The sequence below is a fragment of the Oryctolagus cuniculus genome, chromosome X (assembly GCF_964237555.1).
Source record: "Oryctolagus cuniculus chromosome X, mOryCun1.1, whole genome shotgun sequence".
NCBI lineage: Eukaryota > Metazoa > Chordata > Mammalia > Lagomorpha > Leporidae > Oryctolagus > Oryctolagus cuniculus.
In genome coordinates this window covers 9,528,310-9,548,587 of record NC_091453.1, presented here as the reverse complement: position 1 = coordinate 9,548,587, position 20,278 = coordinate 9,528,310, and the positions used below count along the sequence as shown (strand labels likewise).

General features: G+C 42.0%; 1 protein-coding gene across 1 annotated transcript in view; it reads right to left on the bottom strand.

Annotated features, from left to right (window-relative positions):
- The window catches only part of PTCHD1 (patched domain containing 1), a 59,951-nt gene that overhangs the window by 17,578 nt on the left and 22,095 nt on the right, over positions 1–20,278 (bottom strand). Inside the window, exon 3 of the mRNA XM_008272447.4 lies at positions 2,209–2,869. Coding sequence (XP_008270669.1) covers positions 2,209–2,869 — 661 coding nt within the window. The remainder of the gene's footprint in view (positions 1–2,208; positions 2,870–20,278) is intronic.

Sequence of the window (20,278 nt, the reverse complement as noted above, 5' to 3'; positions counted from 1 at the left end):
ATCCTACCATCTCTTACGTCCTTCTCTGTTACAATTTGTACTATCTGCCATGTTCTTTCTTGTGTTGATTTTTACTTACAACATGTAAGAATTTTTTTAAAGTACAAAAGTAAGGCTTAAGAAGTATTAGTGTACTTTATTTAATAAAATTAATTGTAAGATATTTTTAATAGCTTAATTTAATTTTACTTCATGAATTTTAAGAGCTTTGAATATTGCTATTTTACTTTACTTAAAATTTATTCTAAGAAGTTTTTGAATGGTTTAATTTCATTTTTCTTGGTACAGTTAATTTTGAAGAGTTTTAAATATTGTAACATGCTTTTGAACTCACTGGTAACAACTTGAAATGTCATAAAACCAGCACCAATAGTCCTTTTTCCAGCTCTGATATCCTTCTTCCATCAACTTAAGAAATCTTACTATCTTATTTCAGTTCCCAACTCTTTTCTTATTCTTGTTTATCTTCCTCCCACGAAAAAGTAACAACAAGAAACCACTGTATTTTTAAAATGAAAAGCTAAAAGAAAACCCAGAAAACACTGAAGCATGTGACTAATCATGAGCAAAATATCTTAATTTAGACTTTGACTCAAATCTCCATGGAAGTTACTAATACTCAGTCCTACTCCCTCTTCAAGAAACTGCCCTGTATTCCACAATCGACCCACATGATCTTGGGTTATTTTAAGAGAGGCAAGTTATGCTGTCTTCGTAACAGACTCAATTCAGGAGGAAGTACTGCAGCCTCCTTCTCTGTTGTTTTAGGCAATGACAAGCAAACTGATCTAGCAAATTCTCAGGCTGCTCAGTCTCCCCGCAGTGCCCTACTTTTCACAAAATCTACTAGTATATGTTTATTGACTAGGTCTCAATTCTCACAGGCCACAGAACATCGAAGGAGGAGGATGTAATTATGTGGCCTTGCAGCCCTACTAGTGCTGCTTATTATTTAACTTGTAAGTGAGATTTTCTATGGAAATTCTTTGCTTTCCTACTACTCTAAAATAGGGCATCAGGCATACTAGTGAACTCAACCATGGCTATTTCTCAGTCAACAACAACAACAACAACAACAAAATGCTACTTGTTTGTCACGTTAGGATCTGATTCCAAATGACACCTTAATTTTGCTAAAGAAAAGAGGGTAAGCTAACCTCTTGAATTCTTGGCTTTCAGTGACCCAGCCATCAGGTTTGCTGGGCATGCCATCTTCCATACTGGATAGACAGAACAACTGAGTTAGTGCCCACAAAGACTTTGTTTTGATTTTATCTCTATCAGGGAAATTCCTGCCCACCCCACCCCCCAGCTGACTGAATACCCTGGAAACACACATTGTGGTCACTTTCAAACATTCTCCTGGGTTTAGAGCAAGAACAGGAAAAAAGGTCTCTTCCTGCTGGTGTCTCACATGTTTCTTTCAAAGTTCTTGTACATTTATCAGGCCCTTCTGTGTGATGCTCACATCCATGCTATCCATAAGATAGGGGAAACTGAGGGTATTAGACATCATGAATGCCCAGCTCCCATGCCCTCCCACTCACCATTCTTGAGCTCACTGAAGGCTTCTTACTGGAAAGTCACCTGATGGCTTTATCTGGCTGCTGGAGTGTGCTCAGTCTTCCCTAGGGATTGTTGAGGAGTTAACTGCCCTAGGCAACAACCCTCAGTGAATCACACACAGTGCTTCTGGGTGAATAGCTCAGCTTCCTCACTGCTCAGGGAGGACCGCCCTGAGGCATGTCCTACATGTTCTCCCATAGGGCCCTGCAGGGGCTGCGCCACAGGCCCACAGCAATGATCTTTCTATCTCACTTTCTCACTCCCACACTGGTGCTTCCTGCTCTTACCTCCCAAATACACTACTTGTATCTGAATCCGTGACTCAGAGGCTGCTTCTGGAAAAGCACAACCTAAGCCACTAGGGCACAGAGAAGATTGGTTACTGTTAAATACCACACAGCTACGTAATGGAGAACCAGGTCTGGAACCCAGGACTTTGGACTTCAGATTTCTGGCACATTTAGATTAGGTTGCTTCTTGCTGATGACCAGCATTTTAGAGCATCAGTCCCAGGACTTCTGGGCAAAATGAAGACACTACAAATGAAACAAAGTTGTTAGATGGCTACTCCTGGCCTTTTAGGAACCCAGTCACCAACACCAGCAAGAAAAAAAAACAGAAAAAATGAAAGGCAGTAATTACCTAGCATGACGAATGGGACTCCCAGGAAGGTGGAATTGTATTTCCCCCCAGTAAGATTGATGATCCCGGCTGCGGTAAGAGTGGCCAGGCTTATGGTCACCAACCCGAGCAGGCCTAGCCAGGGTTTGCTGCGGACGCAGTCCTGCATGGAGCAGCAGAGGATGGCCATGGTGACCACCAGGATCAGGCTGGTGACCAGGTAGCGTTCTGACACACGGCTGGTCTTCTGGAAATCTTCCCTCAGTGACGAGGAAGTATAAGGGTACATTTTGACCTTGCTGTTGTATTTCTGGAACAGTCTGACAGTGTCACAGAAGCTGGACTCCCACCTCTCGGCCACCATGTCATTGAGACTGTTGATTGATTGCAGGTAGTAGGTGAGCTGGATTGCCTCTGCGGATTTCACCCGGTCCTTGCTGTGCACTGTGACGCCCCCAAGCTGGTGCCCGTTGTACACAGCCCTCCCGTCCTTTAAGTGAGTGATCGGATATGTGATAGCAAAATTGGTCCGATTGGTGGCCCGAGCATTCTTTAGCTCTTCAAGAACGTGCACTATGTCATCCACGATGCAAGTCTTATCATTATTCAGGATACATATGTGAGCGAATGTGTAATTAAAACCAGGCCTTGGAACCTGGATCTTGGTCACAGCAGCATGCAACTAAGGGGAAAAAAATGACAGTTAATGTTTATTACTGAAAATTACACATTAATAAGTGACACTAGGTTTATAAGTTCAAATGTTTCTCCTTTTTTTTTTGGGGGGGGGTTATTCATTCCATCTCTAAGCTAAAGAGTTCAAATAAAGGTTATAACCATAGATCAGAAATAGGTAGTTGGTTCGCAAAACACATTGGATCGGTGGCTGTCACCATGTGACCCCTGGGCCAATAGTATCAGCACAATCTGGGAGCATGTCAGAAGAGAAAACTGGCACTCCCCAATCCACCCTCTCCCTCCACCAAGACCTTGTAATCAGAATCTCTGGCTTTGAGGCTAAGAATTTGGAATTTCCCAAGCCCTCCAGGGGATTCTGATGCAACTAAAACTCAACAAGTGCTGTACCAGCATTATTTCCACCCATTCTTTATTTGTATCCTCATTGATCTCTAATGTTTGAAAACCTTGTATGGGTCCCTTGTTCCATTTGCCTCTTAAAAACATAATGTAAGAAGTGTACTAAGGTTCAATTCCGAATGCAGAGGTCCTGTGCAGGTCTGTCTCTTACTGCCCCTTTGCAGGGCAGTTAAATGATCACCTCGTCTAATTCATTCACTGTATCATGAAAGACAAGAGGTATACTTTGAGGCCCTTGTATTCTCTGGCTTCCATTGTCTGCATATATGAGAAGGGAGCTGTATCTGTTAAGAGCCTTGCTGGGATGCATGGGACTCACACTAAAGGAGCACAATGGGACTCACACTACATCCCTTGCCTGACGTAGAATTTGCCATGCTCACGTACTGAAAATCTGTCAAAGTGTAGTGTAAGAATACAAGTGGTAATTTAACAGTTTCTGCTACTACACGCCAGGCACAGTTACAGGCCCTTTACCTAGAGGAACTCATTTAAGCAAACTACAAATTAGATAGTAGTAGTAGCCTCATTTTACAGATGAGAAAATTGAGATAGTGAAGCCAAGTCACTTGACCAAGGTCACTCACGTAGTAAGGGAGAGAGCACTGGGCTACACTAGGCACCTGTGTTCTTAGTTCATTACCATATGTCTTAGGTTGGCAATGCTGGCAGCTGAGTGAAGGTTCTTGGCAGCAACGAATTCCTAGATTTGCGTTTTTATTGCCTAAAATTCACAAGGGCTCCAGTTCAGGTATGATAAGATGAGAAAACAAGGCAAGAGGAGGAGGCAGTAAGAGACTTAAATGAGCTACTACCATGTATCATATCTTATATCCTCTCAACAAGTCATGTTACAGGTGAGAAACCAAGGCTCAGGGCAGCCCTACAGTTAGGCATAGTAGGCCTGATTGCTTCTTTTTAAATGGTATCAGGCTACTGTTACAGCTGTAGCTACACTGGTCTCTAATGCAACTGTTTCCGTTAGCCAGCAGTTTCTCCTGGTGGGAGTGGCAGACATGTAGCTTGGGTGTTGGTGAATGAGCATATCAAAGAACATGCCTAGCAATGAGCAGGCTCTCCTGAAAGCGTCTCCCTAGTTCTCATGTATTTTCCCTCAGATTGGTTCTACATGGATTATTTGTTAAGACATCTCATTATGCCTGTGCCTGAGTGATTGGGATACTGTGCTTTGTTGAAACTGTCTGAGGGGCACTAGCTGTCAGAGTCCTTTCATCAGCACAGCGTGTGAGTGGTTAATCCCAATTTTCAGTGCCCCTTTCTCCCACCTCTGTTCATGGCTACCAACATTCAGGTTCAGAAAACACTTTATTGTATTATGTTTGGCACACACACACACACACACAGTCTCTGAGAGATACCTAGGAAGCTATTTTCATAACCCCACCATATGCTAAGTTTTTGTGCTTTAGGATTAATGGCGAATACAGTGTGTTCAGTGGTTTTCAGCTGTGAAAGTGTGTTTTCGTCTGTTCTTCCCTAAGCATGGTTTAGCAAATTTTGATTAAAAGAACTCCTAACTACAAAAAAATTCCAAAGCATAAAATGTTATTTTGGAAGAAGGAAGGGCCAAGAGAAATTTAAAGATGAGAGTTTTGATAAGAGTTAAGACTTTGGGGAGAGACTCAGACTAGGCTAGAAAAGGAGTGGCATTGAAAGCATGCACATGTGTAATATTTAGTGCATTGTTTGTGACCATGAGCAGTGTAATAAATCTCCCTTAGAGTGATTACTAAATATGTCAAGAGAAAAAGATTGCCAAATAAGATGGTGTTAAGCCACAGGGCTGAACCCAATTATAGCAAGGGGATATTTTCCATCCATTCTCTAAGGCGACCATGCCCTGTTGGGTGGGAATTGTCAACTATTTAGTGATCTGCAGTCTACTTCTATGACCCCTAGACCCATACATTGCAGTACCACTAAACCACAGGAGGGAGCCTTGGAAAATGGAAAGGTTTCTCAACTCAGCATAAGCTGGTGTGAGGTGTGGCTGCCTTGAATTTTTGATGGAGTGGTGGGTAGAGCATGTGTCACTCTTGCTTCTAAGTATCAGAGTGAGGCACAGTGACAAAGCAGCCAGAGAGGGAGTGTTGGCTGAAGCCACCCACATGGCAGGCGAAGTCTGTGGAGGTGAAAGGGTAATGAGAGGCATGGATAAGGAGAATTGAAACTCCGTTCTATCTATGACTTCTGAAATGGCTCAGTTCTGATCTTTGGTTCTTATGACTGCACATCAGAATGCAACACCACCCGCTCATAGCTGTCCACAATGCCTTGGGTAGATACACTGCACATGCTACCTGGGCATCTATCTGTACATGGTTTTAGACTGCTGATTCACTTTTCTAAAGGAGCCCCAATCAGAGTGGTAAGAATATTAGTAGTGTTCTGAACTGTGGTACCAGACATATTCAGAGAGGAAAAAGAAGTTAGAAATTGAAGCTGTGTTTCAGCTAATCCACAAAACTGATAATCACATACCACATGACCTCACTATTGAAATAGATAAGAGATGCTCAGAAAAGGAAAAGTGACACAAAATAATAGTCTTGACCATCAGCATAATCTGAATCTGTCATATGAGTCAACATATAATCAATGGTTCCATAACTATGTATAGATTCTAGATTATTCACTAAACAAACATCCAAAGAGTACTCATCAAATTGGTTGTGTTGTCAATAATAGGATAATTTCCCTACATTTTGCATGCTTGTACTCACACATGGAAAATCACATGACATACAATATCCAAAACAATGGGAAGATCATGAGTAAACACACCAAGCACTGTGCACTAGTAAAGCCCAACCCAATGTTAATTCTGATCATGACATGCTTGATCATTATTTTATTTGCTGCCAGAGTCCAGAACTGAATGTTAAACTGACATTGATTTGAAGGCTCTGAACACACTGTTTAACTTCTTAGCTTGTTTGTTCCTATCGCCCTTCAGGTTAAGAATGATAATAGTGGGCCAGCACCATGGCTCACTGAGGCACTGGCATCCCATATGGTTACCAGGTTCTAGTCTGGGCTGCTCCTCTTCCAGTCCAGCTCTCTGCTATGACCTGGGAAGGCAGTGGAGGATGGCCCAAGTGCTTGGGCCCTGCACCTGCATGGGAGACCAGGAGGAAGCACCTGGCTCCTGGCTTCGGATTGGCACAGCGCCGGCCATAGCAGCCATTTGAGGGGTGAACCTATGGAAGGAAGACCTTTCTCTCTGTCTCTCTCTCTCTCTCTCTCTCTCACTGTCTAACTCTATCTGTCAAATAAAAGAAAAAAAAGAATGATAGTAGCAATAGTAAGTTCTCTGCTAAATACTATCTATACTGTTTTCAAAATTTATTCAAATACAACTCCATGGAAGTAGTTACATTGTTATCCTCATTTTACAGGGAGAGCAACTAAGATCTAAAGAATTTCAGAGCAGACATTTAGCATAGCAGTGAGGGTGCCCATGTCCACCAACTGAATGCCTGGGTTTGATTCCTGTCTCTGGCTCCTGACTCCAGCTTCCTGCCAGTGCAGACCCTGAGTGCCATCAGGTGGCAGCTGAAGTATCTGGATTCCTGCCACTATGTGGAGGAGACCTGAATTGAGTTTCTGGCTCCCAGCTTTGGCCCGGCCCAGCCCCTGCCATTGTGTGCATTTGAGGAATAAAACAGTGGATGGGAGCTTTCTCTCTGTCTCTTTGCCTTTCCAATAAATAATAAAAAGAATTTAAAAAGAATTTAAATAACTCAGCTAAGATGACCCAGTAAGTAAAAGGCACATCAGGAATCTAAATTGGACTTTACTTTATAGGAGTATACTTCGCCCTAGACTGACACAAATTCAGCAGTCAGGAAGAGACGTAGGGGGATAATGAAGACTTTGCAGCCTCCTTAGTGCAAATGACTAGCAGTGGATAATGACTCAGTTGTGGGATGGCCGCACTTGGAGATCTGGGGCCCACTACAAGAAAAGAGCCAAACCTCATTTTCAGACAGCAACATGTCATGGCAATATTAACAGGTACTGAAGGGGGTGAGTTTTGAATTTACCAACCACTCTTCTTCATCCAGCCTCTGGAGTTGCCAAATAAAATTTTTCAAAGACTGTGGTGTGTAATGGAATCTAGCAGTAAGTTTTGGCTCCCAGTATGGCTTCTGCTGCTTACCCTAGGGATGTCAGAAACCCTCCTGAGACTTCAGGTCTCAGGTTTGTAAGTAAAAAAGGGGGGTTGGGCTCATCTCACTAATCTTTAAGGACAGATCCTTCTGTTTCTAACACTACATAATTCTATGATGAATGACACCCAAAATGACACAATCAGATAATGGGTAAGAGAGAGTTAGCTTCATAAATATCAATGAGGTATCAATATTGAAGTTCTTTTTAGAGCAATGACAGATCTCATAGTAGTTGAAACTCAGAAAGAAAACAGGATTAAAAAAATAGGCTTATTGACAAAAAAATGATTTCCTCTCTGAGTGATTTTTCATTCTGGGGAGGCACTGGCTCTTGTAATCCCCTTCTGCCAGAGTCTGGGACAGAGCCAGTGTGGACTGCTGGTCACGACAGGCCAGAGTCTAATTTCCTCTCTGCCTCTCTTTGGCACACTCAGACCTTCCTCAGAAGACAGCAGGGACACCTTGTAGAGGAAAGTACACAAGGGATCTTGGAGGAAGGAAGTGATTGTTCCTTACTGGTGATTAACACAGGAAAAATATCTGTGGGTGTAGAGGATCTTATACCATATCTTTTGGCTCTTCAAAAATTTGCTTCTTAGGACCAATGTTGTGGCGTGGCAGGAAAAGCCCCCAGCTTCAAAGCTGACATCCCATATCAGTGCTGGTTCAGGTCCCCGCTACTCCACTTCTGATCCAGCTTATGGCCTGGGAAAGCTGCAGAAGATGGCTGAAGTGCTAGGGACCCTGTACCCATGTGGGAGAACTGGAAGAAACTCCTGGCTCCTGGCTTTGGCCTGGCTCAGCCTTGGCTGTTAGGACCATCTTGGGGGTGAACCAGAGGATGAAAGACATCTCTCTCTAACTCTGCCTTTCAAATCATAAATCTTTAAGAAAAAGATCTGCTTCTTGTTGAAGAGGGAAGAGGGGAGGCAGGAAGGCCACCCTGCCTATGTAGGACAATTAACACGCCCTGGGATAGGCCTCAAGCAATGTCCCAGCAATGGTACATGTGAAGGAGGACTTGGAGGAGGCTCAGGTTCTCCAGGTCCCCAGTGGGATGGAGCCCCAGTCACCTCCAGTGGCGGTTTGCTTGAAGACACTCCTTTAACAGCTACTTTTCACTCCTTGTCTCACATTCTCACCCTCTTTCTGTTACTCCCAAAGAATGATGCATGCATGTTTAACAAAAGTAAAAAGGGAGACTGTTAGTTTGACTTCCTAACCTGCATCATTTGCCCCTAAGTGTTACTTCCACATGATACTAAATCAAAATTCCTTATAAATGCTTTCAAGGAACATCTGGTTTCCACTTCTAAATGAAATGTTTTCTTCACTCTATCCCCTCCAGATTCCAGGTCTTGATTTGAGTATATGTTCTACAACTGTAAATGGGTAGGTACTAAGTGGCAAGCATCCTCACCCAGAACACAAGAAAACACCTTAAATGATGTAGATGGATCTGGTCTCTGCAGTTCATAAATTACACTAGCTCCCTTGGTGTTATGTTCTGTCTTTGCATGATCTCACTCTCACCCACTCTCTTTCCTCTTCTTTTAATAGAAATGCATTACATCAGAACACCAGAAGTTGCAATTTGGGGATTGTTACCGTGATTCATTTGTAGTGCAGCCAAAAGCGAGTTAGTCATCCCTTAATAAGTGAACAGAAATATCATTCTGTCTTTGAAACATTACATTTCCAGAGGACACAGAATTGAAGCTGTAGATATAGCCAAACAAGTGACTATCTATCCACTTGCTTCCTCTGCACATGTGTGCCTGATGTCACGCTGACCTGCTGCAGTGACAGAAGGCAAATGTTTACTTCTGTCACTACTGCAAAGCCAGTGCAGGTCTGGAGGGACAGAATGCTTCTGTTTTGCTCCTCACTTGACAAAGGGGTAAACACTCTTATTGTGGGTATTGACACTGAAAAGCAGCCAAAGCAGCCCCACATTGTAATTTACCAAATAAAGCAGCTTTGGATCTGGAGAAAGTAATCTGAAACGTTAGAAACGAAAAGTAGTAATGGTGAAGAAAAAAGCAATTGCAATATCTCATTGCACCTTTTGCATGATTCCATGTTGGCCTGGATGAGAAATAGAATATAGTGAACGAAAGGTTCATGGCCTGGATGAGAAATAGAATATAGTGAACGAAAGGTTCAGTAATCTTATTTTCTTAGTCTAATGTCAGAAAATTTCACTTGTTCTTGATTTAAAAAAAAATCCTTGAAATCATGAAGATGCCTGGAAATGTGTAACGTTAAACTTTTTGATTACCATGGTTATTATTATTACTATTATTTCTGAACTGAACTTTTTCTAAAACTTTTTTACTTATTTTAAAAGCAGAGAAATAGAGACAGATATTCCATCTGCTGGTTCATGACCCCAATACCTAGAACATCTGTGGCTAGGCCAGGCCAAATTCAGGAGCCTGGAACTCAGTCCAAATCTCCTATATGGGTCGCAGGATGTAGGCATCCCAAGTGGCATCTTAAATGCTGTACCAAATGCCTGTCCCTAGAGTTGTTATTTTTAAATTTCTCTATGTCATTGCTTGAGTTTCAATGTCAAGCTTACATACCAGTTGAGTAAGTTTATGGGTGGCATGTTTCACTGGATAACTCTAAGAGGACAGGATACTCATGAGCTGATTGGCAGAAGGGCAAAGGCAAGTCCCAATGAGCCAAACGCATAGAGAGCAACAGTTGTTTTAAGATTTGGTGAGGAAACCATACACAACCATGTAAGGGACAGAAAAAACAAGATACCACGGACATTCAGCTCTAGTAAACGATCATAGATTTGAGTGGGAGCACAGAATCATGCTAGTTTTGGTTCTGGGTTTTGCTTGCCATGAGACTTGGTGATAAACAAAACCTGAACCTATGAAAACGTGCTGTTGGGGCCGGCACAGTGGTGCAGTGGGTTGATGCCCTGCCCATATGGGCACTGGTTTGAGACCCTGCTGCTCCACTTCCCATCCAGCTCTCTGCTATGGCCTGGAAAAGCAGTAGAAGATGGCCCAAGTCCTTGGACCCCTGTACCGACATGGGAGACCTGGAAGAAGTTCCTGGTCCTGGCTTCAGATTGGCATAGCTTCGGCCGTTGTGGCCAACTGGGGAGTGAACCAGCGGATGGAAGACTCTGTCTCCCTCTCTGCCTCTCCTATCTCTATGTATCTCTGACTTTCAAATAAACAAATAAATATTAAAAAAAAAAAAAAGAAAAAGAAAACGTGCTGTTCTCCTGCTCTAAATCCTCCGATGGTCCCCTGTCACACTCAGAGCCAAAACCCAAATATTGACTGTGGCTAGTGACCTGGGAAATTGTCCTTATTACCTCTCTGGACTTGTATCTTGCCAAGCTCATGTTGTACTGCTCATCTTGTTCTTGATTCTGCCTGAATTGTCCTTCCTCTAGACATCTATGAAAGTTGTATCATCACTTCACCATCACCATCACCTTTTCAGTTTTCTCATGGTACTAATCATGTGTTGACACTATGTTTTGTGTTTCTTTATTCTGCTACTCCTCTTAGAATATAAGTTCTGCCATGTTGGAGTGAGTGACTCTTTGGTCTACTTGTATATCTGTATTATCTAGAAAGTTCCTGGAACACAAATTCAATAGTTATGGAGGAAATACATGGATATAATAATCTCATGAGTGAATGAACTCCACTCTGTCTCATGGGCATAATCTGGGCCAAATAAGGCAATGAATGTGCATGCATTTTGTAAACTTGAGAAGGCTACACAAATATAGTTGCTATTATTATACAGCAGGAAGCATAGACAATTTTTCTTCTCATTAGTGATCTTACAGCTGTCCCGATAAAACTTAAGGGTTGATAGCTGATTGTCCTGGGGCCCTGATCTTTCCTTATTTGAAAGAACCTTATACTTTTGTGTGAAGAATATATTTATTTTAAAGAGGGAGGGAGGGAGAGAGAGAGAGAGAGGAGAAAGAGAGACAGAAACACAGTTCTACCTGCTGGTTCCCTCCCTACCTAAATGTGCACAGTGGCCTGGCAAAAAACAGGTCTGAGGCCAATGTCAGTAGCTGTGAACATAAGCCAGGTCCCTACATGTGTGACAGAAATCCAGTTATTTAATCATCATTGCTGCCTCCCAGGGTTTGCATTAGTAGGAAGCTTGAGTCAGGAGCCAGAGCAAAAAACCAATCACACTCAGGTACTCTGATGTAGAATACAGGTATCTTAACTGCTAGGCTGAACACGTGCTCCTTATTTATTTATTTGGCAGAGAGGGAGAGAGATGGTGGAATGGGTTTTGAAGGTAGAATGCTACAAGTCCAACTTCTATCTCTGTTAGTACCAGATGAGGGACTGTTGGAGCTACAGTTAGGCACTGCCCTATGTCCCACTTTACCACATGAGTGCCCTCTGACCCTATTTCTAACCTAATGTGGAAATACTAGGACATTAACAAACTTTCTCAATCCCAAGCAGCCTGAACCTATGACTAAAGAAAGTCTGTATGTAACCTGCCCAGTTTTCTTGTGCCCCTAGGTGGATAATGCTGAGGCATGTGTTCTGCATAGGTTCCCAGAGTTCCCCAGCAGAATTAGCCTCCAGCTGTCCACAGGGAAACTGGCTTAAGAATGCCCTCATAACGGAATGCTTCCCTTCCATGTCCCATGTTCCCATTCTCTTCCTAGTGTTTCCTGGGCTTGTCATCCATATATATTACTTGTATGGAGTCCTTGACTTCAAGTCAGCTTCTGTAGGAACGCAAACTAAGACAACGACTTGAACATTTAATTCAGCTTCTTCATCTGTAAAATGGGGATAATTCTTACTTTAAAGAATCACTATGGTCACATATGAGTCTAAGAGTAAAAAGTATCTGGGCTAGCATTTAGGATTAGGCTAAACTTTATGGAACTGCCCTTTCTAAAGGCTAAAACGTGGTTCAACAGTGGCAATTTTATGTGGCTCACCTAACTAACCTCCAGGGAGTGTTCTTCTCCCTTCCTGTTCTCTCCTCCTCCCTGTGAGTCCTGTCAGAACCTGAGCTTCTTCAGGCTGTGTATCAGACAATTGTGTTTGGTTTCTAAGGGATGGCTTGGTGGTACCAGAAAGAGAAATCTGGGCTAGGAAAGCTCTCACATGTCCATCCACTCATTCCCTTTTCTACAGGCAAAACCAGGACTGCACACATTGTGGACATGAGCTCCTGCAGGCAACTGAAATTCACATTTTTAGTATTTTCTGCTTATGAATAAAATAAAACTGCCACAGAGTCCACATTCCTGAAATATTTGAAACTGAATAATTAATAATGATGTTAAATTAAAAAAAAGATGAATAAGTGTCTCCATCAAATGAGTTCTTGGGTGTTTTTTTTCTTTCTTTAAAACGATGTGCTAAGTTTTTCTAATGGGAACTGAGCTGGAGAACAATGAAAATTATGGCTGGTGAAATGGTTCCACCTCATGACATGGTAATGGCTCTCCTGAATGATGGACCATGCGCCTTACAAGAGTGAGTTCTTGATGTAATTCATTAAAGGGCATATTACTGAATAATGCATTTTTTCCGGAAATAATTTTTCTCTGTTCTCAAAGTTTCCATCCAAACGGACTGCCCTTAAAAATCACAAGAGTCTCAGCTGTTACCTTCCTTTCCCTGATCTGAAGAGATCTCCTAGAGCAAATTGTCAAGGCTATAACTTCTCTGATTCAGCTTGCTAAGGCCTTCCTCTTTCTGTGTCATGCTAATGTTGGTGGCATAGTTTGGCATGGTGAAGCCAGACTACTTAGGCTCGCATCCCAGCTTTTGTACTTAGTTGATGGGTGCCTCAGTTTCCTTTCTGTAAGATGGGAACAATAGGATGAGAAATTGAATGTAAACTGTTCAGTATAATCTGTAACCCAAGTGGCACCCAATAAATATTTGATAGCAAAACCAAATGAACAAATAGAAAAACCCATTTCCACCTTTGGTTTTAACTGCTCAGCCCCGAATTTTTTCCCTTTAAATGAGAGAACTTCTTCCACTGAAAAGTATATTCAATGAATTGTAAAGGTGACAGATTTTTGATTACAGCTTTGCTGAGAGACTAAGGGTAAGTGAGGTTGGTAGCATGCTTCAGTACAAATACTTGAAGAGCATAGCTAGATAGTATCGTTTAATACTTGGCATTCCCTAATTCTAATATAAGCTTCTGTCCTGAAAAATCATCCCATCTTCTTCATGTTCACTCTCTAGATTATCAGGTACATCGGCTAAAATTATGGAGTTCTGGCAAGGAAAGATGGGGGACTCAAAATAAGGAAGCTAAAAGATATTATTACGTGCCTACCAAGTGTTGGACCTAGTGCCAAGAATGCTACATCTATCATCTCAACTACTCCAGGGAGGTAGACATTGTACCCCATTTACAGACAAGGAAATTGAGTCTCAAGGAGCTTAAATAACTTTCCATGATCACAAATTTTCTAAGTGGATCATCCCAGATTTAGTTCATAAGCTCAGAAGTCTGTCTCTTAGTGGGAATTTCTTGAGCAAAATTAAGCCTTTATCTCATAATCTCTCTGCCTTGGAATTTAGATATTAATAAATTTACTTTCTGGTATTAGGCTTAAGAACAGTCAACCCACAGCATGAGGTGGTGATGACACAGCAAAGTCAAGGATTCAAATATTACAAAGCACCTAGGAAAAGCACCAAGAGTCTTGGTGGTCAAACCCAGTGAGCGCCAGATATTTACAACAGAAATCTCAGAGAAAAGCCACAACCCATTTACCAATGACAAGCATGCCTCAAGCAGCTGGAGATGAAGAAAACATGTGAAAAGAGCAAGACTTTCACCGTGTATGTTTCCTACTTGACTCTTTCCCCTGCCATGGATACACACATAAGGAATAATTAAAAAAAAATTATGGGACATATTAGTAAAATGGCTGGAAATCTGGAGATTTATTCCAAAACATCAGATTGCAATTAGGGGTTTCACAATACCTGGGTATTATCTCTCCCCAAAGACTGTTTAACACCAGAATATATATGCTCCCATGAGGGCAGGGACTTTGTTTTACTATCTTGTATCCCAGGCACCTAGAATAGTGCCTGGCACATAAAAAGAGCCCACCATGATGTGCTGGCTGGACCTTCAGTGTTTTATTCTTCCTTGCTGGTTTATATTTTCTCTGGTGACATTGAATGATACTTCATTTGTACCCAAAGGCTACTGTGCTACATGCATATCATTTACATCTTAAGTAAACAGATGACATTGAATTTGGTCCTGTTGCTTACATGCTGCAGACAAATGGCTAGCCTCATTAGACAAATGGATATGCTTAGATATAATCTAAAAAATCTAAGAGCAGAGAAACAATTTAGGTAGGCAGTTCAGGACTGATCTGTGTGCTATATTTAATTATAGGAGAGTTTGAATTTTGTGTGTGTATAGGATTAGAGGAAGAAAAAATTTTTTAAAGATATAGCAATCTAGAGACTAATATAAAAATTCCTGTGTATCTATCACCCAATTCCATGCCCATGTGAAGATTCTGCCCCTGCTGTTAATGCTATCTATGATTAGTATGGCCATATAATTTATTATCCAAATTGGAACACTTTGGAGAATACAAGATGGCACTGTTAATTTCATATGAACAACAGGCATAAAATGGGACCCTCATGGGCAAACCATGATGTAAGCTCTTTCTATCTGTGGATGTCTAAAGGATGTGAACACTGATAAAGCTTCCTCTGTTTATGTGTTAGAGTGGACCTGTGATGGCAGGCCTTTGGTCTGCAGCCAATAACTGCTGGTGGGACGCAGGATATTGCATGTGACACTATCCAGCTATCAAAAAGGCCCCTAGGAAAGGAATCTGAAAAACCACCTTCCGTTACTAACTACTTCCAACCACACCAGCATTGCAACTTCCTTCCATGTCGACGCTCTCTAATGTTTGCAGGATTCAGCTGTCCTGAAGCGCAGTTTTGTCTGCTACTGCAGAAGTAGAGTGCATCCACAGGATCTTCAGAACATTTTAGCTACCTTCCCTGAGCACACTAGCCCTGCTGGAATTGACAGATGGCTTCTACTCAGCGCTCTCTCACACATGTGGCTTCTGGAAGTGGTTTGCCCAGCCAGGAGCAAAGATTGCTTTAATGCTCAAAGATGTCACTTCTGGCTGATTCTGTCTTGCTTTAATGTTGACAACGGCTCACTGACTTGGCTGATGAAAAATTTCAAGGGATCCGCGATGGATCTCTGACACCAGGAAGGTGGGGGTGCAGTCTTTTTGCTTTGTTGAGAATCAGATGTCATACAGAGAAAGTCTTCTGCACATTGCCAAATTATAGCAGTAATACATTTCCTCAACGTGTATTAGGTATCTACACTGTGCTGGATGTTTTGTAAGCCCTGGGGAGAAAAGGAACATTAAGATATAATTCTATTCTCAAGAAACTTATGGAGGGGCTTGGATTCTTAAGAATTGGTTAACACAGGGAAACCACAAAATGAAGTGTTACAGTGCTAGAATAGGAACAGTTAGTGGGCAGTACAGTGGGGTACAGGAAGTCTAGTATTTTGGTGTGCAGGATGTGTATTGTATGTGTGTCTGTATAAGCGTGTGTAGCAGGAGGGTGAAATGCAATGAAATACAAACTTGAAGAGGAGGCATGGACCACATGAGGGAGGATCTTCTCATTCATCTGTTCAATGAAATTTCTTCGTAACTAGTAGTAAATCCTACCTCAGATCATGTGAACAAGACAGATATACCTCTGCCCTCACAGAGCATTCAAACTCTGGGGAATAAAGACAGGCAATAATTGGGGCCGACGCCTGCAGTGCCGGTATCCCATATGGGTGCCGGTTCGAGTCCCAGCTGCTCCACTTCCAATCCAGCTGTCTGCTATGGCCTGAGAAAGAAGTAGAAGATGGCCAAGTCCTTGGGCCCCTGCACCCACGTGGAGGACCTGGAGGCCGCTCCTGGCTTCAGATCAGCACGGCTCCAGCTGTCATGGCCATCTGGGGAGTGGGACATTGGATGGAAGACCTCTCTCTCTGCCTCTCATTCTCTCTCTGTGTAACTCTGACTTTCAAATAAATAAATAAATCTTAAAAAAAGGCAACAAGGCAATTACAAGTTGTATGGAGTTCTGAATTGAGAGAAGTGCAGGGTATAAAGGGAACGGTCCCCTTGCTGGCCTGCTGGGCATCAGGGAAGACTTATTGGAAGAAATAACTTTTAAATTAAGCTGTAAGAATGAGGAGGGGTTAATCATGGGCAGACTTGGCTAGGGGTGTAGAACTGGTGGAGAGAGTACATCAGGAGAATGGTATAGCAAGGGCACAGTCTCAGAAGCATAAAAGAGAATGTCAGTGGACATGGACGTAATTAAGGCTGGTGGGAAAATAATACAAAGTTTAAAAAGAGTCAAGCAAGGTCCAAATCACACAATTCCTTGTCTGATGAACTTGGAAGACCAACTTTGTCCTGTGGTCAACTGGGAATCAACAAAAGGTTTTAAACAGGAGACAAGATTATCAGAATTGTGTCCTGGGAAAATGACTATCTGCTGTGTGATAGCTGGGTTGAGAAAGCTGGAGAGTGGAGGCAGAGAGATGGAATAAATCACTAATGCACTAGCTAGTTCACTGTTGAAGTGAAGGTGTGAACCAAGGTGGCGATACTGGCTTGAAGGAGGCAGAAGGTTTATATCTTTACCTTTTATAGATCTGGAAAGCATAGCTTAGGGAATAACTCAGGTAGTAGAATTGTATGTCAATTCTCAGCTTCATGGTACTGATAAAGCATTTGGGTGACATTTCTCTGATTTGTATCTTAATGTGCCATTCATCACCATGTGCAGATCTAGCTGATATGTGGCCTTTAACTTTTCTGTGCACATTCTTCTAAAGCACAGTCATAGGCCATAGAAGCACAGACATTCCTGGTCAGTTGCTTCAAGTTGTTCTGTAGCAAATGCAGTTGGCACCCTGTTCATGTTCTCTGTTCCTTATCTCTAGAGCACACCTGCCTGACTTCAGATTCCAGCACCCACACTTCTTTGTCAGAGAGCCCACTTGGCCATCCGCTCGGGCAGGGCAGAAGTGCTGTGGAATTAACATCCCTGTGAGCAGTCCTCAACCAAGGAGATGGGAGCTGGCATGTCAGTATCCAGCTCCCTCTCCATGAGGGATCACCTTGGGGTGAGTGTGTTTCAAACCACTTTGCAGAGCTTCCCCAGTGGTGTTGTGCTCTAGTTGCTGAAAGCAATGGCCTGTGTAATGACATGAGGCTTTAGACTCCTGACCCTTTATGTCTCATTCCTTTGCCCACTCATCTGATTGCCCCTCACATACCAAATCAATTGCTTTACTTGATTTCTTCTTTCAGGGTCAGCTTTTGGAGGAGCCCCAACTAAGAGAATGTCCAATAATTTGTAAATCCTCTGGACTAGAGTTTCTGAGTCCTAAAAAACTACATTGGTCTAAAGCCCACTCCACAGTATCTTGTCTGTTCAAAAATGGTCATATGGAAATAAAAGTCAACTCTCAGGGAGTAAAGTTAGCATCTTGTGAGATTCTCTTCAGAGAATCTTTTCATGGCAGACACATTTTCCGGAGTATGTGCACAGTAGGTATGCAATAAATATTTCCCCAATGGCCCTTGATAGTCCATCAAGTAGATGGCCTGATGCTATCAACTGCACGTCTCCTGCATTTGAGGCATAGTTCAGTCTTCCCACTAAGGGTAAAACCTATTGGTTCCAGGGTATATTGCTAACAAGAATGTACTATAAAGCCTCAAGAATGTATTAGGCCTGTATCTTTCGAGGAATGGAGATCTGTGAGATGATATCATTTCTAATTTTTCTTCATGCTGACGATAAAGGAAACAGGGTTTTCTTTGGCTTTTACTTTATTTGACAGAAAATTAAAAATATAGTTAGAAGCTCCTTTGCATTTTTGGGAACATCTCAGCAGGTGAAGGTATTAGGTTTCAGTGTTCTTTGTTGACAGAAAATGTTGGAATATTGCCCAAGTTGGATGAGAGTCCCTATCTTTACATTTCTCAATTTCTGCTGTTACAGCAGTAGATGTGTGGGAGAACAGCTGATGTGTTCACTGGATTCTTTCCCAGGCAGTGATGTGCCCAGGGAGTATGTGATGGTGGAGACAAATTCTCCAGGCACCAGCACCGTTACTAGTACAGGTGTTGAAAGTCTTTATGATGGCAGTGTGTCAGATGTCAGTAAAACTGAACTGGTTTTTCTGCCAAAAATCAGGCTGCCTTCCTTCTTGTTGGTACTCGCCTTTGTTGGAAGCTCTGTCTTGTTGGCAAGGTAGTCTAACTTGTCTGCCCCACTGACATGAGCATTGAATAGAATGTGTAGGTTTGTGTGTGTGTGCATGCACATATGTGCCTCTGCAATCATTACTGAAGTATAATGTCTAAACTGTACAAATTTTAAGAGTACAGTTTCATGCATTCTATGTGCATACACCCATAGAAACATTGCTGAGATAAAGATACAGAATAGCTGTGGCACCCAGAAGGCCACCACATGTCCTTTCCAAGTCAACAGCTCCACTATCTCCAGAGCAAACCTATTCTGATTTCCACTAACATTGATCAATTTTGCTTGTTCTTGAACTTCCTATTAATGGAATCCTGCAGTTTGCATGCTTTTGTGTCTGTTACTGTACTCAACCCATGGCCTATGATATGCATCCATGTTATAAGTAGTTTGTTGATTATAATTTTATTTTTGCTGCATGGCATTCCTTTTCTGTAAAGATACCACACTTACTTTTTCCATTCTCCTATTGGTGAACCTTTTGAGCTGCTTCCAGTTTTGAGTTCTCATAAATAGAATTGCTATGGACATTCTTATAGCGTTTGGTGGACATAAGTCTTCATTTCTCAGGTATACACAGTGTATTGGTAAATGTTTTATCAAGCAGTTCCTTTACAAACAGAGCTCTGGTTTATAAGTGTTTGCTAATACCCCCACTATGAAAGCTGTCAGGTTACCAAGGGGATGTGAGTTAGGAACTATTAGGAATGAGCTCTAGAAAACCAATGTGTATAGACTCAGGGGAACAATTTCAGGATCATAGAATAGACATATATTTAGGTTAAGTTTTCCAAAGTATTTGAACCATTTTACAACCCTACCAGCAATGTATGAGATTTCCTGTTACCCATATACTCAGCAGCACTTGGTATTATAAGTGTTTAAAATTTTTACCATTCTGGTGAATGCAGGCTTATATCTCATTTTTTTAAATTTTATTTTATTCCTATTTATTTTATTCCTATTTTATTTTTTATTCCCATGCCTACTGAACTGAAGCACCTTTCCAGGTACTCATTAGCTCTGTGTCCATCTTCCTTTTCTAAGTGTCTATTCAAGCCTTTTGCCCCTTTAGCTTTTGCATTGCTTTTTCCTTATTCATTTGTAGAATAACTAAGTTCAAAACCAGTGAAACTGGCTGTAAGCACTACAAGAAGGAAGAACTCCGGAGACAGCCTGGAGTGCTGAAAAGAAACTGACACTGGAGTAACAGACTTGGTGCATCCAACTAAGTTAGTCATTTCCTGATGATCTGGAGCAAGCCACCTTTCTAGAACCTCAGTCTCCCCATCATCAAAAAGCGATCACTCACTCACACTGTTGTCGATTCCTGACTGAGACAATACATGTACCATGCCTGGCCGAAAAGCACATCACAGCTGCTCAGTACTCTTCCCATTTCAATCAGAAAATGTGCCTGGCTCCTATTCCAGGAGT